Raw genomic sequence first — 24,379 nt, forward strand, 5'->3', positions numbered from 1 at the left:
TCCTTCAAGCCATGGAGAGGGGTTTCCAACACCTGGTTATCACCTGTGGACTCCCGGTGAGCAGGCCCAAGGGTGCTCAGCCTGTGAGTGGCTGGCTGGCTCACCTGCACGCAAAGCTCAGCCACGTTCAGGGCGGAGCCGCAGGTAGGTACACAGCCCACTTGGAGGCAGTTCCTCAGGACCATGGCCCCACACGGGATCTCCTGTTACCCCCTGCCTCTTGCCATCTGCACCATGGTTGAAGCCCACCTGCCTGATAGTCCCCACTGCACAACCCTCACCTAGAAAGCACCCCCCTCAGAGGCTGCACAAGCTGCTTCCTCCTTTCAATGCATACCTACATCTACCTGTAAACCCTGAGAAAGGGCTAAATTAAGTATCCAAAATGCTTTCCATGTTAATCTTGATCAAGAAAATTGTCACAGCCAGAGAAATTTATTTTAAAATAGAAACATACATACATTAAGCTTAAAACAATCAAATTTTAAACAAAAGGGGAAAAAAGGAGCCATCTGATCCCAGAGTCCACATGGAGTGAATTTTCACACGTATGTGAAACTCACACAGGAGCACATAAAGACCAACTTGGAATGGAACACGACACTCTCCCTGCCTACGAGGGCTCTGGTGTCTGTGGGGATTGTAGAGGACACCACAGAGACCCATGGTCACTCCCGTGCCGAGGGCCGCTGTGACGTGTGTGACACCTGTTCACGTGGGTGGGGGCATAGTGAGTGCTTCTGGCTCCTTCCAAACAGAATGGAAGGGGAGCTTAGAAGATGCTGGGAAACGCTCAGAGGGATTTGGCAATGCAGAAGGCGTATCGAGGAAAGTCCCGAGCTTCCAGGAACACCCACTGGTGGCCGTGTCCTGTCCGTGTGGCAGCCCCAGGCCCAGACTAAGGCTCAGTCTGCGTGGGGTTTCCGCTTGGGCTGCTCCTCATAGGACTCCCCGAACTCATTCGTTCTGCTCTTATCCACAGGATAAAGCCTGCAACGACAGACGAGCTGGCCTAGCCAGGGCTGGGGTGCTGCCCTGCGCTCAGTGCAGGCCTTCTGGAGCCACTCTCCACCCAGGAGGCTGCTCGGGCAGCGTGGAAGCCAGGCGCAGAGCCACAGGGCCTTGTGCTTGGCACTGGGCTGCCCAGCCCTCCTCCAGTACTTCCCAGCGGACAGGAAGAGGACAGCAGTCCTGGAGCGGGAGGTTAGAGACCTCCCTGCGGAAAGCTGAGAACTAGCTGATGCCACGGCCGGCAGCTGTACTCGGCCATGCTGTGCTCCACCCCAGCCCCAGACCACTCTGCCAGTGGTCCCTTTCTCTTGTCCCCAGACCTGGGGGACACTGACAACACTGCCCCTGCTAGGGGGACAAAGGGGGCAGGGAGGGACACTGTGTAGTGAAGGCGAAACAAGGTTTCAGCTTTGACGGACCCGCCTCCCACCTGAGCCCTGGGGCACTGACTGGACTCGGTGCAGGTGTGCAGAGGGTCTCAGGAGAAGTGGGAGGTGCTAGTGGCCCCTGAGGCAGGGCGCATGGACAGCCATCCAAGGCCCACTGGCTGAGCAGAAAGCCCCAGCCGCGCCTGTGTCTGAGCACACAGTGTTTCGCCGTCAGCTGTGTTAGGAACCAGCGGTGGGCTGAACCCACAGAGGGTTGGGCAGCAAGTGTACTCGCCCGACCCCCAGGGGTGCAGCCACCCCAGCCCCGATGAGCACAAGCCACTGGGAACACAGAAGCAGCGCCAGCAACCAGGTGGGAAGGAGCTGGGAGCAGGGCCCTGCAGGCTGGGGGAGCACATCATCCCAGAGAATGCCCTTCCCTGCCTGGGGCATAGGGAGGGGCAAACAGCCTGTGTCCCACTGATCTCTGCGGAGGGCCAAGGCACAGTCCCTCCAGAGGCAAAGCTGCCCCAGGAACCCAGATCCTGGATGGGGCAGGGGCAGGGGCAGCACTGGCACAGCGAGGCCAGGCGCCCAGGGGGCCGGGTGAGACCTGCATCTCAGCCTCCCAGAGGCTACAGTGTGACTTGGGCTCAGAGGCCCTGGTGCTGGTGCTTATGGGCAGGGTCAGTATCCAGGAGTCCTTCAGGAAAGCTACTGTCTGCCACCAGCGGGGTACACAGCCCAGCAGCCCAGACCTGCCCCACCCTGGGACCTATGCCCTATGATTGCCTGTCAGAGATTTTATTTAAAAAAAAAACTTAAACAAAATACTTAAAAAAATTTTTTCTTAGTTGTAGATGGACAAATAACACCTCTACTTATCTTTATGTGGTGCTGTGGATTGAACCCAGTGCCTCACATGTTAGGCAAGCGCTCTGCCACTGAGCTATAACCCCAGACCCTGCCAGACACTTTAGAACCAGCACGGGACCGGATGGGCCCCGATGGGAAGCACCCTCTCTGTGCGTGGCTCCACACACGGGTTAGGGCCAGGAGCTGAACAGACACTCAGGACAGAAGGCAGCGCTGCTGCATGCTGAGGAGCATGGAGCAGGTGAGCAGTCTCTGGCCCCGTCCATCACTCCTGCCTGGACCCTAGCAGAGGCGACACAGGAAAACCGCCGGCAAACACTCCTGCCCCAGGGACGGAAGAGGCCCTGCAGAGCTGGCCCACTCACCAGCGCTGGTAGAGGTACACCAGAAACACCACATCGTCCCTGAAGCAGGCCAGCCGGTGGGACGTGGGCATGGTGATGATGAAGGCAAAGACGTCGTCGATGAAGGTGTTGAAAGCCTGTGAGCCAGAGGGAGGGCAGGCTGACACCAGGGCTGCAACCCATCACCTCCACACCCACCAGTCACAATCCCATCACCTCCGCACCCATCAGTCACAATCCCATCACCTCCTGCACCCATCAGTCACAATCCCATCACCTCCACACCCACCAGTCACAATCCCATCACCTCCACACCCACCAGTCACAATCCCATCACCTCCTGCACCCAGTCAGCCAGCAATCCCATCACCTCCACACCCATCAGTCACAATCCCATCACCTCCACACCCATCAGTCACAATCCCATCACCTCCGCACCCAGTCAGCCAACAATCCCATCACCTCCTGCACCCAGTCAGCCAACAATCCCATCACCTCCTGCACCCAGTCAGTCACAATCCCATCACCTCCTGCACCCGGTCAGTCACAATCCCATCACCTCCTGCACCCATCAGTCACAATCCCATCACCTCCCGCACCCAGTCAGCCAACAATCCCATCACCTCCTGCACCCAGTCAGTCACAATCCCATCACCTCCTGCACCCGGTCAGTCACAATCCCATCACCTCCTGCACCCATCAGTCACAATCCCATCACCTCCCGCACCCAGTCAGCCAACAATCCCATTACCTTCCGCACCCATCAGTCACAATCCCATCACCTCCTGCACCCTGTCAGTCACAATCCCATCACCTCCTGCACCCATCAGTCACAATCCCATCACCTCCCGCACCCATCAGTCACAATCCCATCACCTCCTGCACCCTGTCAGTCACAATCCCATCACCTCCCGCACCCAGTCAGCCAACAATCCCATTACCTTCCGCACCCATCAGTCACAATCCCATCACCTCCTGCACCCTGTCAGTCACAATCCCATCACCTCCTGCACCCATCAGTCACAATCCCATCACCTCCCGCACCCATCAGTCACAATCCCATCACCTCCTGCACCCTGTCAGTCACAATCCCATCACCTCCCGCACCCAGTCAGCCAACAATCCCATTACCTTCCGCACCCATCAGTCACAATCCCATCACCTCCTGCACCCTGTCAGTCACAATCCCATCACCTCCTGCACCCATCAGTCACAATCCCATCACCTCCCGCACCCAGTCAGTCAGGAGCTTCACCGCAGACGTGGGGCCGTTGCCGTGACAATTACAGCAGCACTGGAGGCAGACACCAGCGAGCAAAACAACACTGTGGCCCGCGGCCCAGGAACCTGTGTCCCACCCCTGGTTCTCCACATCTGGAACCCAAGGTCGCTGACACCAGAGCAGACCCTCTTGAGCCGGCCCTCACTCCACCCAACCCTGCTCATGAGCCCCAGCAGCTGCCCAGGAGGCTGCTGGCTCTGCCTACTGTTCTGACGATGCTACCGAGGTCGAGCTGGCCTCCCACTCAGAACGCTCCCCTTCCCGGCACAGCAGGAGCCACTGTCCTCGCTGTCTAAGGCTCACAACATCCTGTCTGCACACCGTGGGGTGCGCGGCACTTGCCTTGTAGGTGAAGGCCTTCCAGGGAAGATGTGCCACCGACTTCATCTGCGACAGAAAGACGCGTGTCAGTCAGGGCAGCAGAAGCAGCCCTGCCTGGGCAGACACGAGCAGGCCTCACCTTATAGTTCACGAAGAGCTGGGGCAGCATGAAGAGGAAGCCGAAAGCGTACACGCCTGTGGGAACAGAGCTGAGCTGAGAGAAGCCAGTTCCCTTCCTGCCCCACCTGCACCCAGAGTCTGTCAATCACCAAGAGTGATGCAGCTGCTGGCTGGCAAACTCACCAAAAGCCAAGCAGGACACTCTTGACTGGTGCCCTGAGCTTCTGCCCACGGGGACCAAGCAAATGCAGGTGCTGGGGCTTCTGGAGGCTGTGAGGACCTGGCCCCACAGGGTCCACACCCTGAGAGCACGGCAGGCGAGGCGCCCCAGCAAGGGAACCCAGCTGCAACCAGGGCTAGCACACGCAGCCCAAGACAGGAGGGCCGCCGGAGCCTGGCCGGGCGCACAGGCTGCGTGGGGCTGGTGTTCTGGATGCCCACTTTCTTATTTCCACAAAGAAGGGATAACAGGCAATCTGCTCCAGGCTACAAGTCCAGGGTAGTTGTGGTGCCTGACTCTCAGGCACGGCAGGGCATTGGCCACTGCAGAGGTGCCTGAACAGATCGGGTGCCTGTTGCACTGGGTCACAGGTGAGAACAAGCAAAGTGGCACCTGCTATAAATGTTACTAGAATGAGAAATGTGGACTCACCATTCACGAAGCTGTTGATCAGCCAAGAATACCAACTGAAACAGAAGAAAGGATGTGACCTTGAGGAAAGCCTGATTTCCTGTGTCACCAAAAGTGGTAACTTGGCAAAAACCCACTTAACGGTAAAACCCTTTCGTGAACACCCAAGCACTCGTGGGCAGCTGGGAACCAAGAGGGCCCCTGTGGCCAGTGGGATGGCTCAAAGGGCAGAGCCACGCCCAGCTGACCCAGGGAGGGCAAGCTCTCCCGCTTGTTCCACATGAAGTCCCCACCCTTCCTGGGAGCCTGGTCGGACCAAAAAGAATCTGCATATGAAACCCTCTTCACGCAAAGTAGGCTCAGGTGAAGAGAGGCCACTCTGCGCTTCCACTCTGATGAGACTTCCAGGGAGCTGCACGACCAGCTGCCTGTGCAGAGCTCTCGACACGGTGTCCCTGGCCAGGGCCACACTGCCCGCCTGCCCACCTGGCACAGGGCGCGCTCTCCCCAGGCCCTGCACGCTCACGTCCAGCAGAGCGCCGTGTGGTCCTTTCCAACCCCTCACCTCCGCCCTTGACAGCAGTGCTGCAGCAGAGCACGCCTGCACTTCCTGAGCTGGAAGGCAAGCTCAGTCCACTGCCTGAGTGCAGGAGCCTCAGCCTTGCCACCCAGGCTGTGCCTACATTTCTAGGACCTGCTCCCCATGAGCACTCAGGACCCCAAGGTGAGGGAGGAGGTTCCCGACATCTCCACATAACAGAGCCAACGGGCCCAGCACCAGGGACAGGAAGCTTGCCACACTGCTCTTAGTCCAGTACCGAGAGCAGGCTGTTCGGCAGGGAAGTGCACCCCACCTTTTATACTTGATGTTCAGGAGAGAGTAGATGGCGCCCCCAACACAGAGGGGGTAGAGCAGGTACGACAGGTACTTCATGGCCTGCAAGGGACAAAGGAAACTCGCAGTGAGCGTTCCAGGCCTCAGACACCTCTGTGGATACATCACTGCAACTTCAGGACAGTGGCTCCACGGCAACGTGGCAAAGGTGGGAACATGTGACCACGCCTCTGCCAGAAGCACAAGACCCAGGACCCCGAGGGTGAAGCTGAGCAGAGCCGGCTGGTTCTGACTCAGCAACGGCGAACAGACCCATGGCAGACTGCGCACCAGGACGGGACCCAGACACCCGAGAGCCCTGCTGAGGCTGCTGACTGGGCGACGCAGTCACGTCACCAAACATGTCTTTCTGACTTGAGCTCTGTTGCGATTTCAATAAAAACCAAAACGTGTGCTGACGAGCCCAAAGGCAGAAAATGGAAACCGTGTCTGCAGAAACATCTGCTTGATCTGACACTTCCAGCTCTCCTGCAGCCACGGGAAACGAGGTGGCTAGTGGGACAAGCTCATGAATGACCTTCCCAGCTGCACAGGTGCGCCCTGGGCTGTGCCTGCAAGGGCTGGGGCTGGGGAGTTCCTACAGGCACCTCCTTCCTCAGTAAGAAGTGCAAGCCCACGTGGGCACTTCTGGAGTCCTGCTCCAGACCAGGCCGCTGCCCGCAGAAGACGCCGCCTCGGGTGCGTCCGCGAGGGCCCAGTCATCCTGGCTTAGACTGCAGGCACGTGGAGTCCTGGCTCGCCCTGTGGCTTACCTGTGTGTCGTATTCCTCGGTCTTCCTCTCAGATTCACTGTAGGTGCCAAACTGTTTAAGGTCAAATACAATAATGTCAACGGACTCGGGAAGGACGCTCTGCACAGGCAGAACAGAGCTGTGAAAGGTGTCGTGGCCACAGAGCCACCCTCAATCCAGGCAGTGACCCCGACCCAGTATCACAACGGGCTTCAGTCCAGGCTGATGTGTGCAGGGCTGCCTCTGCCTGTGTTGGCCTGGGCTGTGTGGGCCACCTCTGGAGCCTCCTGGGCCATTTCCCATTCCCAGAGCTGCTGGTTTCACAGTGGGAATAGACACTCTAAAGTCAGGGAAGGTGGAGAAGCCACCGGCCAGATGTGAGACGTCAGCCCACTTCAACCTGGGAGCAGGGCCACGGCAGTCAAGGTCCACCACAGAGCACAGTGCCATTAGCACACACCTCACTCAAGCGTGCTCAGGAGACTGATCATCTGGCCTGGTTCTGGGCAGCCGTGGGAACCCATGCCAGCCACGAACACAAAAGCACCTGAGCCCTGCAGACCAGCACATCACTTCCTGCAGGCTGACTCAGGTATGGAGGTGTGGCCCCTGCTTTTAACAAGGTTGACACTAGGTTTTCTGACCAAGGAATTCTCAGGGAAGAAAAATTAGCAATTCATGAAGAAGCCAACATCAGCCCTGCTCAGGACACCACCAGATGGGAGCTGTAGGGACCCAGGGTGTGGGGCCCACCCCACGACAACCCCAACTTCAGAGAGCTGAGCTCCGACTGGGGATGTCACCAACACACCCACACAGGTATGTGTGCGGAGCCCAGGAGGAAGTGGAGGAGGCTGGACCTGGTGCAGCCTGCAAGCTGCGGGGTCTCACCTGGAACTCGGGCCTCAGGCCTCTCCAAGCCACCGTCATCTTCAGTGCCTTTTTCACTTTCCAAAGCTGCGGGGAGAAAGCGAAACCTTGTGCATTTATGATCCTGAGACACGAGAGTGAGCAAGCTGGACAGGAGGGACAGGACCTGGCGCTCACGGTGCTACTGCCCAGCCCATCTCTGCTGGCCCACAGTTCCTTCTCCCTCTGCCTCTCGTGGCTCTGCACCTGACTCAGGTGGATCCTGCAGCCACCGCTCAGCAGATGAAGGAAGATGCCACTCTGCCTGCCCCAAACCGGCCCAGCTTTTCCCTAGTGCCCAGACGAGCGCTGGCCTGCCCGGCCCTCCCTGGATGCACTTCCTCCTGGACATCTCTTACCGAGGTCAGGCCTAGCATGTGGGGGTGGGCTTCCACACTGTGATGTGGTGGTCACTGCCCGTGGAGCTCCAGTGTCACCGAGGCTGGGCCTCTTCAGTAAGCACCCGCAGCCACGTGAGCCAGGCCGCAGGAGGGCTCCGACTCACGCCTGGCTTCTCACCCTGCCCTTCTCCCTGTGCGCAGCCCAGCACTTCTTTCAAGGCCCCTTCCCATAAAGCTCCCTCTGCTGACCAACAGGCCAAACCACGGTGACAGTTTACTTGGGCTACTCTCCACGTGGCCATCCTGTCTCAAATCCCAGTCAACAGACTCCTTGAGGCCACAATGTCGAGCAGCCCATTGAGCACGTTCACACAGGTCCTGCTGCCACAGGCCCTGCCTGACGGACGTGCCTGCACGTCATGCTCCCAGGGCCACGGCATTTCTAAACGTGGAGCCTGCGTGGTGAGCCTGCCAGTCCTCAGGGCAGGTGTGCAGGTCCTTGCAGAGCCCAGTGGTTCAATAATCAGGCAGATGACCATGCATTGAAGTCTGTGGGCCTCACACAGGCCCCAGCGTCCACCCAGAGCCAAGCAGTGCCCAGACTCACCTCGATGGCAGCCCCGATGCCTGCTGGGACCAGCACCAGGAGGCTTGTTTGCTCATCCAGCAGGAACAGGAAGATGACCACGGTGCTAAAGCAGCGCCAGAGTACTGGGGACATGGGGGCCACAGTGAAGCAGTGCCAAGCCCCTGGCACAGACCCCACTTGTCACAGCACCTGTACCTCCACCCACCTACCCCCCGCACAGCGTCGATGCTCCCCTTGTCCACGTAGCTCTGTAGTCAAGCTCTAGCTCAGTGTACACAAGGCCCCAGGCTCCATGCCCATGCCCAGCACCATCCCTGGCCACACATATAATTAAAAAAAAAAAAAAATAGCAATCACTCAGCTCTGGAAAATGTTCTAAAAGATTACTAGAGGGGCTGGGGCTGTAGCTCAGTGGTAGAGCACTTGCCTAGCATGTGTGAGGTACCAGGTTTGATTCTCAGCACCACAAAAAGATATGTAAAATAATAAAAATAAAACTTCGCAAGGCCACAAAATGAAATACCAGCTAGGTGCATGTGTGAGTGACATCTGTAGGAGTGGCACAAGCACAGCGAGGTGTGAGACTAAAGCTAAGGGACTGGGACGCCTACTCTCTCCAGCACCCTACTGTTCTGTGATAGGCTTCTCTGACGAAGTTGTATTTTCTCCTTTGCAGGCTGTGCTATGAAAACCACTCAAGCTTGTTTTGCCTTTCGTGGGGGCCTGTCACGTGGAGGGCCACAGCCACCCTGGACTCAGTAGGAGGCCCCCTTTTCCAGGAGACTCAGTGACTGTGTGGGGCCATCCGAGTACCCAAGGTGCAAGAAAAAACTTGCCTTTTATGATTGAGGGACTTGCTCCAGTCTGATCCCCTACAGCCACACCCAACTCCTAACCAACTGGGACTTGCCCAGCCACTGACCCTTCTGGAAAGTCAGAAGAAGCTGCTGTTCACCAAGGCAGGAGATGTGAAGTTCAAGTTCCACATCCACACCCAAAAGCAACCACAAGTTCAGGCACCTTGTCCTCCACCAGGCGCTGGCCAGCCCTGGCTCTTGCCTGTGGCTTCAGTGGTCCTGTCTTCTGTGGTACTCCCAGGTTTCCTAGATGCTCAGTGGCCACTGAGATGTGCCTAGGTTTGGGCTGCCTGACCTAAGAGGCATCTCAGCCAAGCAAGACAAGCACTGTCATGGGTGTGAGCTGCAGGTCTCATGGGAGCACAGAGCATGCCTGGGAGAGGTAAGCCCGCTCCTGGCCTACCTGCTTTGGTGGACATTCCAATCATGCTCTTCTTTTTCTTCCAGAAACTGATGTCGTTTTTAAATGCCAGGAAATCAAATAGGAGCTGTAAAGAACAGACAGGAGGCACCTGTACTGAGTTGCTCCTTCAACCCCAAGCACCAGGCAGCCTGCAGAAGTCCTGGGCCCGAGCCTCAGGCTGAGCAAGACATGCCCGTGCCCTGCAGAAGCCACCCACACTGGCCCATGTGCCTGAGACATGGAACCTGGCAGGGGGCTTCACCAGGGCACTTGACAAAAACGGGTTTGAGTCAAACCGTGGGGAGCACGTGTGGGCATCATGGCATCTCCTACCTACACTGAATTCTAGGGTGCCCAGGAGTGAGGCCAGCTGGAGGCCCTACTGTTCTCAGGCACCAATACCCAGGAGAGTGGCCCCATCTCTCACTGTGTAGAAAACACCAGCTTGTCCTTAGACACTGACTTTTTAATAAAAAATGACATTTACTTTCTCATCCTGGCTTAGGAAGTTCTGGCTTAACTGGCACTCGAGGCACCTCCTTGCCCTCTATCCCAAGTGTGAGCCTAGCACACTGCCACGTGGCAAGGCAGAATGCCAAGCAGTTCTTGGGCTCCCTGTACAAGATGGGACTACATGTGTAAACTGACTTTTCAAAGATGAAAATCGTAACACAGGACTATACAGTGAAAAATGCTATTTTACAAAGTTATTAACTAGCCCCGCTAATACAAACACTGCTCAAAACATTTTAGAATTTCTTTTGCAAAATGCCTCCAAAGCAGCTAAAGCCCAGCATCCCTCAGGCTACAATCAGCATACCCCTGCCTGAGCTTGAGAGGCCATCGGACACGAGCAGTCAGGGATGCTGATGCTGATGTTGACATGGGAGGAGGCCATGGGCTGGGTAGTGCCCACAAGCCTGCAGGTTGCCTGGTCCCAAGGGGACGTGGGTGCTGACGAGCACCCCTGCCTTCTCGGTCACTCCCTGACAAGCACACAGGAGAGGACTCACGTGAAATGCCGCAACAAAGAAGGTCAAGGCCAAGAAATACAGGTTGGTATCTACAAAAATCCCCTTCACCTCGTCGGCGTCCTTCTCTGAAAACCCTGCAAGAAGAAACAGATCATGATCCAGATGCGCAGCTCCGGCCATCGACGCAGCCGTGCTCACACCACCTCCCCCGCCTGGGAGCGTGACTGCATCTGGAGTCATGGCACGCGAAACACAATACGCTGAGTCAACCCTCAGGTCACTTTCAAAATGGGAAGGACATCTGGCAAGTCTGGCAGCAAGGACACAGGGTGAGGCACACCAGCAGGCACGAGGAGGCGCTGCATGGGCCCAGCTGCTGGATGCCAATGAGTCCTCCACAGACAAGCGGACAAGCATGGCTCCCGTCACCCACACCCCAGCTGGGCCCAGTGCAGCCCAGGACCCAGAGGCACCCACCGAACTGCTGCAAGGAGTAGACGGCATCCTGCATGTGGATCCAGAAGCGCAGTCGCCCCAGCGAGATCTTGTCATAGGACACGGTGAGCGGCAGCTCTGTGGTGGAGCGGTTTATGATCTGCCACCAAGAGACCCATAGATGAGCACCCACCCCTTCCTGGAATGACAGTGCCGCCATGAACCTCAGGCGCACCTGAAGCTGTGCATGGCCACAGTCAACAACCCTGGCAACCCCACCTGCAGCCCTGCACAGCTGGGGTCATGACACGTGGATGGTGCAGCAGGTCCTGCAGGAGCACCTGTTGGAGAGCTTGCTCCTCACACTGGGCTCCTGCAGCGTGGGATCCTCGGGCCTGTCTTAGAGGCCTGTCCCGATGCACTGTTCCTGTTCTCTCCATACACCCAAGTCCCAGGTGTCCCTCCTACCCACATCCTCAGGAGTCCCGCGAGCCTCCGGGCATGGCCAGTGCACACATTCCACATCACTTCCTGTCCTTCTGAGCCACACAAGCCCCAATGCCTTGGGTGACGGGACTCACCACCAGCATCATCAGGAGCCCAGTAGGTTTGACAGCTGAGTTACAGAGCAGGCATAAGCACCACCCTAGGGGCCACAGCCCTGTCCTGGAAGAGCCTGCAGGAAATACTCAACCTAGACCTTGGCATGTGGCTGTGTGGGACAGTGGAAGCCACAGGAAATGCATGATGCACCTGCCCCATGCTTACTCCCTAGCCTCTGCAAAACACTGCTGGTGTCAAGAGCACAGTGCATGCGGGGGACCTGGCAACCCCAGGCATGCACAACCTGGCTCAGGAGCCAGAGCTGGGGCAGCCCAGAGCGCAGGCATCTCACTGCAGACAGGTGGCAAGCCTCTGGCTCCCTCAAGCTGCCAGGCTTGTCCCAGGGATGCCACTGGCTGCGGCACCTGACAGGCTTGGATGCCCTCTAAGGATGGCATTCCTCTGAGAAGTGGCTCAAATAAGACAAAGCAAATGCCATGAGAGGGTGCTCTGGAGGAGGTCAACTGCCTAGACCCCCGCCCTTCTGTCCCAACAGGACCTTACCCACAACATGCAACAAGGACCCCTCCAATGTGACCAACCACTAGAACATCAGAGTGCTGCAGACCCCGCCCTGGTCCTCTACCTAGATAGACCTGACCCACCGACAGCAACACAGTCACCAGGCACTGCTTCCTAAGGGTACCACTGGGCCACAACAGGTGACCACAGGCTGCCTCATGGTTTACAAAGCACTGCCTGTGTTTCAGCAGAAACCAAGTCAGGGAAAGGTGGGGTGGGAGCTGACCAGATCTGCCGAGCACACCTGCCCCCCCACCCAAACTTGTGTCATGGAGGCAGTCAACACTCCAGGGAGCAAGGACACTGCACTGGGACCCTGAGGTCCGAGCAGAAGCTGTACAGAGGGACTACCACCCTGAGCTGCAGACAGCAGCTGAATGCAGGCCGTAAAGCTCCCGCTTTCCCAGTCGAGGCTTCCTCGTACAGCAGGAAGTGCCCACTCCAGTGACTCACATCTTGGCGTAGAGATCAGCTCTGGCTCCTGGTGAGTGCTCATGAGCGAAGGACACAGCCCCAGGAGAGGCAGGGCAGCTCACCCACAACCCCCGTCCTGTGTTCTAACCCTGAATGACCTCCTTGTGAAACAGGACTAGACGCAGCTCCTGGTGGCAGGACTGCTAGAACGTACACGCAGCCTCGGACGGATGGAGCGAGCAGAGTTAAGTATCAACTGTTATTATTCCCTCATCACCAGTCAAAGGTTGGCCTGTTTTTCCCCCCACCCTTAAAACCAACTCGCTGTCTCTGGGAGAAGTGTCCTTACTGCCTGTTACGAGGAGCACCAGGGCCCAGAGCAGCCACTTCTCCACCTCCATGGGTACCTAAGTCTTGCCCACGGCCACCCTAGGAGTGGGGGCTTCCTCCTGGGTGGGCCCTCCTCTGGTCCGGCTGCAGGACCAGCCCCAGGAAGGGGAGCCTGGCAGATGCTTCTGAACAGACCTAGTCCTCACCTGAGGAACAGACACAGTTTTTCGTGAGAACAGACACAGTTTTCCAAACAGAGCTCTGAGTGCTACCGCCTAACCTGAACAAAAGTCCTCACCAGTGAGCCAGGACGCCCCGGGGACGCAGTGGCAGCCACCAGCAAGCCAGGTCCTGAGTGCCCTACCCCACCATGAGCTAGAGCTCTGAACCCAAGTCCAGGTCTTGCCTCATTCCCTGGTGTACCATGAATAGCAGCTGCAAGATGAGAAGAAAGCACGGCTCACCATCAGATCCTTCACCCGGTTGCTCAGCTGGTCGATGAACAGGATGGGGAGGTAGTGCACTGTCTTTCCCAGCTGAACCCTGAAGGTGGAGTGTCCAGATCAGTGTGCTGCCTCTCCGAGGCACCCACCCAGCATCACCCTCAATTGCGCCTTCACTGAACTCCAAGATACAGCCTTTTCAGACAGAACCAGATGCTAAGGGTGGAGGATGACAATGGCAGCTACACGGGAAGCCCCACAAGGTCCCTAATGGGGACAATCACATGCAGGGGCCAAGGACCCACTGGTATAATGACACAGAGCGACCCTACGAGGCAGAAAGAGAGAGGAAATACCACCTATGTGCTAGGAGGCGGCCCACACCTGCTGTGGGCTGCCAGGTGGCGAGGCTGTGGCAGCAGGGGCTTTGCATCAGGTGACCCACCCTCCCTGTGCAAACCAGGTATACAAATGACACGTTCAAAAATAAGACTGACTTCAAGAGGATAAAAGCCCCACGACTACTCTAGGGCAACTACTTATGAGAACAGTGGACCAACGTAGCTCAGTTCCTCAGAAGCCACACGATGGCATCTGGGCACATGTGGGAGTTAACCAACCATGGTGCGCGATGCTACAGGTGAATTTTTAAGTTTAAAATAGCTGAGTGAAAAAGCCTGTGCAATTCACAGCCGGGAGGTGCACAAATAGGATGAAGTTAGGGCAGTCGGGTCTCACTGCTGCTTCCTGTCTCTGCAGAGAGCAAACGGCAGGGTGAACTAGCTGGGATTCATTTTTGCCAAATCCTTTCGAGCAACCCTGTTCAAGTGACTTCTGGGAGCTGGACAAAGAGCTAGGAGTGGCAGCCAGTACCACTGAGGTCCCTGCCTACAGTCTGTCCAGGAGTGATTTCCCTCACCAGGTCCCATCAACACTTACATCTTCATGTATCGATGCACGTCGGCAGGCAGGGAGGACCCATCAAAGACGAAGTCATCCACCATCACGTTCAGCGTCAGCCTGGGTCTCCAGTGAGAGACAGGCTCATCCAGGGCACTTGATGGCTTCTTCTCTGATTCGATCTGCTGCTAAATGAGAAACAGAGGCCAGGCTGAGACAGGATCAGGGCTGCTAGGTGGTCAGTGTCTCCACCCCAAGAATAGCTACCCAGACTGGTACAACAGCAAGGAGAAATCAGTGGAGGGGCTTGGGGACCCTGGACTGCTCTAACCACACCCTCCCTCCTTCCCAATGGTCATGTGGTCACAGATCCCAGTGACCCCACCTTTGGGGTCCTCAGGCTAAGCAGGGCCACTCCTGTGATTCTGACAGGACAGAGTCTGAGATCTTGGGGGCAGAGTCAGCCGCAGTGCAGGTCTGCAGGTAACATGGCCCTATGGGTTTCAAGGAGACTGCTAAGGAGAAGCTGCCAAACCAAGAGCGGTATGAAGATGTGCTAAGGATCAGCACCCATTCTAAATAACTCAGAAACCCTGAGCCATGGGAAATCTTAACTGTATCTCATACCTAGCTGATAGATCATGAAGTGTAAATTCACCTTATTTCCTTCCAATCAGTAGTTCACCTATAACAATTTGTATTGAAAATGGTCTTCCAAGTTGTAACAGCCCATGTTTATTTGGCATTTGCTATAGAATTCCCGAGGCCACTCCACACCCACCACTCATGGACTCCTTAGGACGCTCCGAGAAGGCCTCCATCCCCATGAGGACATAGAGGTCTGCGTATAAGGGCAAGAACAAAGGCCTTTCAAACCTTGCTCTTCATCCTGACTGCTCCACCTTGCTGTGCCTGGAAGGCCCCCATAGCTGCTTCCTAAACAGACGCTGTCTTTCTTGTTTTGTACATTACCTCCCCTCTACTCAACAGGAGCCCATGTGTCAGACTTCCCTTGTTTTGTCCAGTCTCATTAGCGATCAGGTGTGTGACATTTAGTTTTTCTTTGCACATACGGCTTTCTACCGGTAAAACAACTTGTGCCTATACTTTTCCTATAATTTTGAATTACAAGCTTAACATACATGTCTAGTTCCACATGCAGCACAGTTTAAGGAGAACCCTAAGTGGTGACTGCAGAGACAAGCTCTGCAGGATGGTCTCCCTAATCCCTGGCAGGAGGGGACACAGGGCCCATGGCCTGAGAGGGAATCTGGGTAAAGAATGCTAGGCATCGCTTCTGCTGTATGTCCTCAGTTTGATGTAAACCTTATCTGCAAACTTGGGGAAATGATTCAGATGAAGATACACGTATGCTGGCAACATCCAAACTGCTTTACTTCCCAACAGTAACCATGGTTCTAGATGGAAGCTGCCCTGCAGACACAGGTGCACACACCTGAGCAGGAGGCACCAGTTTGCTGCCAGTCCTCTGTGAAGACCCTCACCTGTGAAGCTGACTCCCCAGTGAGCAGGTTGACTTCTTCTGGCTTGGGGATCATGTATGTAGTCAGAGGGCTGACCAGGTGTACCTGCTTCCCGTCATGCCAGGGCAGAATCCCAGCGTGATGCAGGAAAATATAGGCATACAGTGTCCCGTTATTTCTTGTTTTCTTTGGTACAGAAACGTTAACTGTCCTGAAACAAACAAAACACTCATTTCAAATACATGTGTGTTGCTGTGTTTATATTCAAATACAGCCTACTCAGATGCCTTCAGAGATAATGTGTTTCACATCAACTAATTTCAGTTCAGAACTACTAAAAATGAAACTCACCTGCCCCTGACTTAACTGAATCCTGAATGCAGACGTGTCCTAAGCATTTTGAAAAACACAAGCAGCTATTACTGAAGGTGAATGAGGGGGCACTATCCACCTCCATTTCACGAGGCTCAAGAGGACCATAACTCACTAGAGAGGCCAGGTGGCAACTGGCACTGGGCCTGTCAGCAGACCAGCTGATTTTTACAGCAAACTAAGATAACATGGCTCAAAAGTCACAGAGGCAGAGGCCAGGCCCCAGTCTCACAAACCAAGTACAACCACAAATGCTGCTTCTCTGGCACTATGAAGAAAGCACAGAAATATTTCATGTGGGCAGTTATTTGGTTTGCTGCATTTTTTGAAGAAAACATGGGAAGTTAGTAGTCACAAGACAGACTTTCAGGCCTCTGGTCAGCTCTCGACTCTCAAACCAGATGGAGGTCTCACTGGCAGGTAGGTGCTTCCCTGGCTTCCACCCAGGAGCCCAGCTCTTCGTGACATGCCACAGCTCAAACACCACACTGGATTCCATGAAAATTCACATATTCTACTTGCTTATCACAACAGTGCTTCCTGCTTTCTTTTACAAAATTTGAGGCCAGAGTTCTAATTCCTTTTATTAGGAGAAACACAGGAACACAGGATGCCTTGCCACCACATCAACCAAGGACATCTAGCAGGATATCTGAGTGGCTCTCCTCGTGAGTGGGTGCTGGGCTTTCCGCCCCTCCTCCACGTGGCATTTCAGGTGAATGCACACTCCCAAGGGGGCTCAGAGAGGGCTATAGGAATCCGTTTCAGGAGAACTCCTCTTCCAAGCTCAGAAATCAAGACCCTTACTATCTGCCTTTGGTAACTGGCATTGCGCCCAGCAGTGGCAGTGTCCATGCCTGTGAAACTAAACCCAACACAGACACGTTCTGAGTATTTTGAAAAGCACAGGCAGCTCCAACTGCAGGTGAAAGAGCCAGCACTTTCTGCTTCCACTTCACAAGGCTCAGGGAGGTCTGTAACTCACCCGAGGTCCTGGGTTACAGGTGACTGGCGTGTGGGCCTGACCTATGATGTTCTTTACCTGGCACCCTGCCTCCAGCTATCTGATGAAGCTGGCTGATTAGAAAACATCCATTATCTCCTGGGCAGTGCAGACAAGAAAGAAGATGCGGATCAAATCATTTTAATAATTACATCTGTTGAACTTTTATGTCAGTGTTATGTTTCAAAGGGTAAACTGCGTGTTCATTTTAAAAAGTTCCTCTGCATAGCTGGACAGTTTCACTGACTTAGGGTCACTCAGATTTCCTGCACAGCTCTTTCCTCCACCCGTCTCTCTTCCTTACTTCCACTAGGTGGACACCTGCTCCTCTGAAGACTCCTGGCTGCTGCTTGCTGCATCAGACACTGGGGTACGCTCCCTCCTAAACATCATAGGCTACTTTTGGTTTGAATGTTTACACATGTTCCATCCTTTTGAAGGTATCAGGCAAAACTGTGTCTGAGTCAGCCTCGTTACGTTCACATCACTAAGACCAACACCACAGCACTCTGTCCCACGCACCTTTCAAATCTGGACTCCACGTCAAAGTCTTCCACGTTCAAGACCAGGTCCACATTGTTCTCTGCACCAAGGCTGGATCTTGTGGTGGTGTACACACTCAGCTGGAAAGGGGTGGAAAGAAAGTCAGTCTGCAAGGCCCCCCGCAAAAACGTACACAACTGAGCTGCGGAGAGCAGGCAATCTGACAGGTTGCCTCCTAGAAGGCACAAGTCCTGCCTGGTCAGGGTGGAAGTGTGCAATGTGTCAGTGTAAAGAAAAAACCTGCCAAAGCCCAAGGCTGGCTGGAGATCCGTAGGCTAGGGAAGAAGGTGTCTGGGCGGGGTGACACCAGGAGTACCACTTGCAGCCATCTGCAGCAGGACAGCAGGCACTGACACCAGCGACCTGGGGGCAGCACATGGGGACTCCAGGAGGCCAGGCCAGGAAGAAGCCCCGCCCGGCTCTCACTGGGGCGCCACCAGGACACAGGGACAGGGCCTGGAAGCCCGCGCCCCACGCCGGATCACACGGGCCCCGGCGGGGCACTGGGGGGGGCAACCCGGAAGGGCCACAGCGAGGGGCCCCGCCCGGGCCCGGCTCACCTGCAGTTTGGGCCGCCGCGCCAGGTAAGGCTGGATGCAGTTGGCGTCGCCGGCGCACGGGCGGGTGTAGACGATGCCGTACATGACCCAGCAGGTGTGCACGACGTACACCACGAACACGCCCACCACCAGGCTGGTGAAGGAGCTGCGGCCGCTCCACATGGCGCCGCCGCCCGCGGCCCGAGCGCGCCGCCCCGCCGTCCCCGCAGCCGGCCGCCGCTCACGCGAGAGCCGCCGCGCGCCGCCGCCACCGCCGCCGGGGAACGAACGCGCCGCGCGCGGGCCTCCGGCCGCCCCGCATACTCCCGCCGCCCACACCTGGCGCCGCGGGATTCGCCGGCCGCCGCTTCCGGGCTCCGCGCCGCCGCCGGAAGTGGACGCGCGCGCGGCCCCCTGGGAGCGGGGCTCGGCCGCCGCCGGCCCACGCATGCGCGTCCGCACGTCGGGGGCGCGTCGGTGACGTCACCCAACTGCGCCGGCCTCCCGGAGTGCCTCGGGGTCCAGGCGCCTGCTGGTCCGCGGGGCGGGGGCTGTTCGGGCCGGCGGGTCCTCGGGAAGTGGGTCGGGGCCGGCGGCGGCGGCCGGGCGTGGGCCTGGGCCTGCGGGGGCCTGAGGCCAGGTTTTCTTGCTGACCCCGCAACATGCAGAGGGTGGCGCGAGGCCACTGGATGGAGGCCACACAGGGAGGCCGGTGCTGACCTGGCGGCCCTCTTCTGCGTCTGAGATTATAGCATGAAATTTTTAAAAAAGAGCCGCGCGAGGGGCTGGGGAGATAGCTCAGTTGGTAGAGTGCTTGCCTCACAAGCACAAGGCCCTGGGTTCAAATCCCCAGCACCGAAATAAAGAGCCGCGGGGAGGTCACGCCTGTCATTCCAGTGACTCAGGAGGCCGAGGCAGGAAGATTCCAAGTTCAAGGCCAGCCTGGCAACTTAGACCCTGTCTCAAAATAAATAGAAAGGGCCGGGGAGGTTGCTCAGTGGTAAGTGCCCCTGGGTTCAATCCCTAGGACCAAAAACAAACAAAAAAGAATTTGACTCACAAAAGTTAAACGCCTGATTTCTTGGGTGTGTGTGGGGAGTGGGGGTTGTTAAGATATTGGTAACAAAAATAAGAATGGCTGCAGCATACTCTAAAGAGCAGAACTCCTTCCTGAGCCTTAGAGGCTCTCCTGACAGGCAGCTGGCCATGCAGACCTGGTGAGGGGAGCAGAGAGGCTCCGGAGGGAATGCTGTTCCAGAATCTAATGATACTTTGCAGCTTTGAGAAAAATTAGTGTGGCCGGGTTGCCACATGGACACTCCAATGGACTTGCAGAATTTGACATCCCCCCTCTTTTTTTTCCCAGTCAGTCTCCAACCACTGGATTTACCTGGCTCCTGTTCATATTTTGCAAAGAATGGCTTCTTTTTACAATGAAGCCTGGGTCCTGCTTACCCTCTGCAGAGGGTAGACTTAGTGTCTAGCTAATCTTTGTTGTCCCAATTTGCAAATCTCTTGTGCACCCAAATAAAACTATGCTTCATTTTAACCTTATTTATGATTTCTTTGTTTATAACATAAAGCCAACATGGGTACAGGCAAACAAAATAAGTGGAACAGCTGGGGCCTGCCAGGGCCCAGAGCAGTGGTCTGCAGAGGTCCTCCAGGAGAAGGAAGCCAGGGCTCCCATTTTCCCAGGCTGGATGGCAGTCAGAGTAGGTGGGAGAGGGGCGACTTCTAGGGAAGGCTGAGGGCAGGGGCAGTTTCAAGCTACCAAACACTACAGAGCTGAGCCTGTTTGCATCAGTATTGTAGTGGTGTCTAACTGAACCCTGTGTCTCCATCCTTCCCTCAGTTTGTCTCACTGCTCAGCAGACCTGATAAAAGAAAAATGGAGACTCCTGATACCCTGATGGACATTCATCCCTAGCAGGCTCACATGCTGATGTCTGCAGGCAATCTTTGTGAAAGGTATCCTGCCTGCTCCCCAGGGACAAGTAGGGGCCCTTCCCAGGCAGAGATGTGCCCCAACCCGACCCGCTACAGCAGTCACTCTTGCTGCAGTCAACCTGTGGGTGATGTCCTGGGCCTTGAGGTTTGCAAGTGATGAAAGACCCACTGCAGCAACTAAGCTTAAGGGGATCGGCAGGTCTAGGGGTTGCGGTCTCACGTCACCTGAGGGTCAGGGAGCAGCCAGGTCTGGAGCTGCCAAGCCCCGGGAGCTCTGGGGTATGGTTTCATTTCTCCCTGATCTTCAGTTGCCTTATTTTCCTGTTAGGTTCCGGAACTTTTCTCTGAGCTGGAGTCAGAATGATGCAGCCCGGGTCAGTCTTCACCTCGGGTCATCTGTGGTGGCCTGTGGAAGAGGATGTTTGCCCTTGGTGGTGGGGGGTAGTGGAGAGAGGAGGAACCCATGCAGCTGAGCAGACATTCTGAGGTCTGCTGCAGAGGGTCGGGCTGACACCACCCTCTTCCCTGCTCAAGTCCACCTGGGGAAAGGGCGCTCAGATCCATCTGGCAACTACAGAGCCCAAGCTGGGCTGCCGCTAGTCACAGCAGCACCTGGCAGCATTAGAAAAGTGACTGGAAATGAGATTCTCCACAAGGCCTTGGAGAGCGTTAGAGGAGGGTGCCGTCTGTCACCCAGGAGAGCCCCTTAAGTCCCTCACCTCCGATTCTTCTCCCTGACGCGGCAGCTTGTCACTCAATTTCTGGAAGGCTGCAAGGCTGCCCCAGACTCGTTGGCCTCCCCTGTCCCTCTGCCAGCCAGGCTCCCTGTGCACTGGGCAGCTGGGTGCAATTAAAGGCAAGGTCGCCATGCCTCTCAGGCAGGGGGACTTATTTGTCCCTGTCCCCTGCATGGCTTCAGCCTTGTGAGCTCACACTGGCCCCGCTCCAGCCACCCACAGGGACAAGGCCCACATCTCTGACGTTCTCCAGACCTGTGAGAATCGGGCATTCATGCGCATGGCCTCCATGCTCATAGAACCCCCAACCTGCCAATCCTGCTCTATCAGCCCCTCGCTTGAGGACCCTTAGGCAAAGAAGGCTGTTAGTACATGAAATGGCCAGAACGTTCCAGAAGAGAGGTGAAGTAGCTGGGCCAAGCTGTCCTCGTTCACCATGAGCCCTGACGGCGGCTCATCTGGTAACTCAGGATGCCTGAGGAAGTACAGACCCAAGACTCCAGTCCCTCTGTGAAGTCCTGGGCCACAGACACAGCCCCTCCCTGCTGCCTTGGGCAGGGGAGGGTGTCTGTGAGGGCAGGTGCCCTGCGGCACGGGTTGGAAAGGACAGCAGGGCGCCTGCCCTGGCCTACTGGGCCCGGGAACACACCTCACTCCCAGGGGTGAGCGTGCGAGGCTGCTGCTGCTTGTTTGCTCAGGCTTTTGGGGTTTCTGGCATGTGCATTCTGAAGACCACAGGCCTTACCTGTGTGTGCGAGCCCACATTTGGTCATGATTGAACTTGCCTTTGCAGGCTTGGAGAGAAGGGCTTCTCCATCTGCTGCCTGGTCCTGGGGGTGGTCCACAGCCGGCCAGTGCTTCAGGGCAGTAGCAGCTGTCCTCTTCCTAACCAGGCGCAGGTATCAGAGAGGGAGGTCGGGTGTGGTTGGTCTGGAGTGGGGCGGGGGGGCTCTCAGGCATCCAGACATGGGCCGTCCATTCACTGGCTCAGCCATGCATGCAGCATGGACGTGGTCTACCAGGGCTATCACCCACAACGATGGTCCAGCTCCCCAGAAGGAAAATCAGTGAGATTGGAGGTCTCAGCTCCGGAGCACACAAGCCCTGTTATTATCTTTCAAAGAGCCAGGCCAGCTTCCCACAGAGCTTTCAGCATGACTCGGTACTGGGGGTTTGTAGTTACCTCCAGAAGCCTATTTTTGAACAAATAACAGATTCTATTCTCTGGAGCACATGGGGAGCTAAACCGCATTGACAGCGGCAGACTCAAGGAAAGGACTCCCTTCTGCAGTGGAGAGAAGCCTCTGCCTGGCCGCAAGGCTGCCCATCAGCTCCACGTGGAAGCCCCTCCTGCGTCCAGCCGTCTCTGCTGCCGCTGAGACTGCCCCTTGACGGAGCACAACAGTGACCCTCTGGTTCTGCCCCTGGACCCAGCCAGGGGCTCCTCAGGCACTGGCCGTGGGTACCAACAACACCCGCCTTCCAGACACACGGCCAAGTCACAGGCTGGTCCACACCTGGCATGGCCCAAGACGTGGTGTCAGGTGGCTTAGGAAGAAGAACCGCCACATGGAATCCCTGTCCCGAGGCCTGTTCATACCACGATTCAATTCGGTGCCCCAGGGCCTCAGGACAGGGGTGATGGTTGTGCCTTTATGCTGATGAGACAGGTGGGACTCCTGGGTCTGGGGTCCGGCTCATGACACTGCTGAGCTTTGCACTTGACCCCTGCAGAAGAAAGCTGGGCAGTGGACATGGGAAGGGATCTGCCCAGTGCCCCTTGCCATCCAGAGGACTCAGGACCTGGACCTCATGGGCACCTGGGACCTCCAGAGGTCTCAAGCCTCGGGAGGGGTTAAGAGCCCTCCCCAGGAGCAGGAGGTGGGGTCCCACAGGGGCATACAGAAGGATCCGGCGGGTGTCTCCGATCCTGGCTGCCCAGGGCAGGGACCCACTGCAGGAGCTGGGCTGAACCCTGTGTCCCCTGAGGGCAGACAGAGAAGCTGGGAGCGTTGGCACTCTCCTCCCTTACCCGAAGCTCAGGGCACCAACAGCTGACCGAGCTGCGCTGGTGACGTGTGAGTGAGGATGGTGGGGCCGCAGATGTGCACGAGCAGAGAGGGCGCAGGTCTTGCCCGCGTGGCTTCCTTCCACCCGCTCCATGGGCTCTGTGTTGCCCACCAACAAGGGAGAGATTCTGAGATGTCCTGGGCTTGGTCACGAGGGCCCGAGGATGGGGGAGGTCCATCAGTCAACGGCTGCAGGCCAGACCACAGAAGACCACTCCACGTTCCCCAGTGTGTGGCGAGACCTGACTGGACCCAGGCAGAAGGCAGAGCCTCGGGCATCGAGGGCAGGGCCTGCACCCAGTGGCCCTGGCGTGGTGCCTGCACCCGTCCCGGCCCCACCTCACACCCCTGAGGCATGGACTCCTGCCCGCTCACTACCACCAATGAAGAGTCCACGTGGAGTCGATTTCTGCTCTAGACTTTCCCTGCAGACGTGCTCTTGGCTCTCAGGTCCAGGGATGTTTTCCCAGCGAGTGTTGCCCTAAAGGACTCTAGGACTCTTTTAAACCTCCTGTCTCTTCAAACAACTTCTTCATTCAAACAACTACTTCATTCCCTACCTTACTTGTAGTTAATGAAAAAGCAAAGCAGCTTCTCGGCACACTGTGGACGGCCCTTCTCCAGCCGTGGTCTGTCTCGTCCCTTCTTCTGGAAGACTTGTGTGCACCTACCTCTGTTCACGAGGTCCCCCTCCACCTCTCCCTTCGGCAGACCTTCCTTCTTCTCTTTCCCTGGCTCTTTCCTTGGCTCTGTGCTGTGTGTCTGGCTGCTGTTGTCTGTCTCTCCCAACCCTATCTCCCACTTACAGAGAGAGTCCAGCTTGAAGGTCTTGGATACAACTGTAACCGAGGGATCAGTGCTGCAGGTGCTGTGGCGCATGCCTGTATCAAAATGCCTTGGGAGGTGGGCACCGGGGTGGTGAGTTCAAAGCTAGCCTCAGCCACTTAGTGAGGCCGTGGGCAACTTAGCGAGACCCTGTCTCAAAATAAAGAATAAAAAGGGCTGGGAATGTGGCTCAGTGGTTAAGTACCCCTGGGTTCAATTCCAGAATAATAATAATAATAATAATAATAATAATAATAATAATAAAGTGCATTATTCTACCTTCTTCCACTTAGTGTAAGTTTTAGTCACTTTTTTGCTGCTGTGACTGAGGGACCCAACAAGAACAATTTCAGAGGAGGAAGTTTGAGGGCTCACAGTTTCAGAGGTCTCAGTCCACAGACAGCAGGCTCCATTCCTTGGGGCTCAAGGTGAGGCTGAACAACATGGCGGGAGAGTGTGGCGGAGGGAAGCAGCCCACAAAATCATCAGGAAGCAGAGTAAGACTCCACTCTCCAGATACAAATAAATACCCCATAGCCACACCCCCGTGTCCACCTC

General features: G+C 56.3%; 1 protein-coding gene and 1 long non-coding RNA gene across 4 annotated transcripts; one reads left to right on the top strand and one right to left on the bottom strand.

Annotated features, from left to right (window-relative positions):
* Positions 1-416: 416 nt before the first annotated feature.
* On the bottom strand, positions 417-18,636 carry Clptm1l (CLPTM1 like). 2 transcript variants are annotated; one of them, XM_047556740.1, is made up of 17 exons: positions 18,262-18,636; positions 17,681-17,781; positions 15,805-15,994; positions 14,339-14,484; positions 13,421-13,499; positions 11,130-11,247; positions 10,692-10,786; positions 9,679-9,763; positions 8,437-8,540; positions 7,471-7,536; positions 6,601-6,651; positions 5,808-5,890; positions 4,975-5,009; positions 4,342-4,397; positions 4,224-4,268; positions 2,621-2,736; positions 417-990 (listed from the first exon to the last, which is right to left on the bottom strand). In XM_047556740.1, exons 1-17 carry the CDS (start codon positions 18,421-18,423, stop codon positions 906-908), a joined length of 1,617 nt encoding a protein of 538 aa, XP_047412696.1. In that variant the 5' UTR covers positions 18,424-18,636; the 3' UTR covers positions 417-905. The 2 variants fall into 2 exon arrangements, with proteins under 2 accessions (XP_047412696.1, XP_047412695.1); XM_047556739.1 differs by having other exon boundaries at positions 14,339-14,487.
* A 114-nt stretch (positions 18,637-18,750) lies between these two features.
* LOC124986473 (uncharacterized) lies at positions 18,751-23,685 on the top strand. 2 transcript variants are annotated; one of them, XR_007109008.1, is made up of 4 exons: positions 18,751-19,240; positions 20,096-20,211; positions 20,519-21,826; positions 22,142-23,685. It is a non-coding gene; the product is annotated as an uncharacterized LOC124986473 (long non-coding RNA). The 2 variants fall into 2 exon arrangements; XR_007109007.1 differs by having other exon boundaries at positions 20,096-21,826.
* The last annotated feature ends 694 nt before the right edge of the window (positions 23,686-24,379 follow it).

Source organism: Sciurus carolinensis, chromosome 6 (assembly GCF_902686445.1).
Source record: "Sciurus carolinensis chromosome 6, mSciCar1.2, whole genome shotgun sequence".
Taxonomy (NCBI): domain Eukaryota; kingdom Metazoa; phylum Chordata; class Mammalia; order Rodentia; family Sciuridae; genus Sciurus; species Sciurus carolinensis.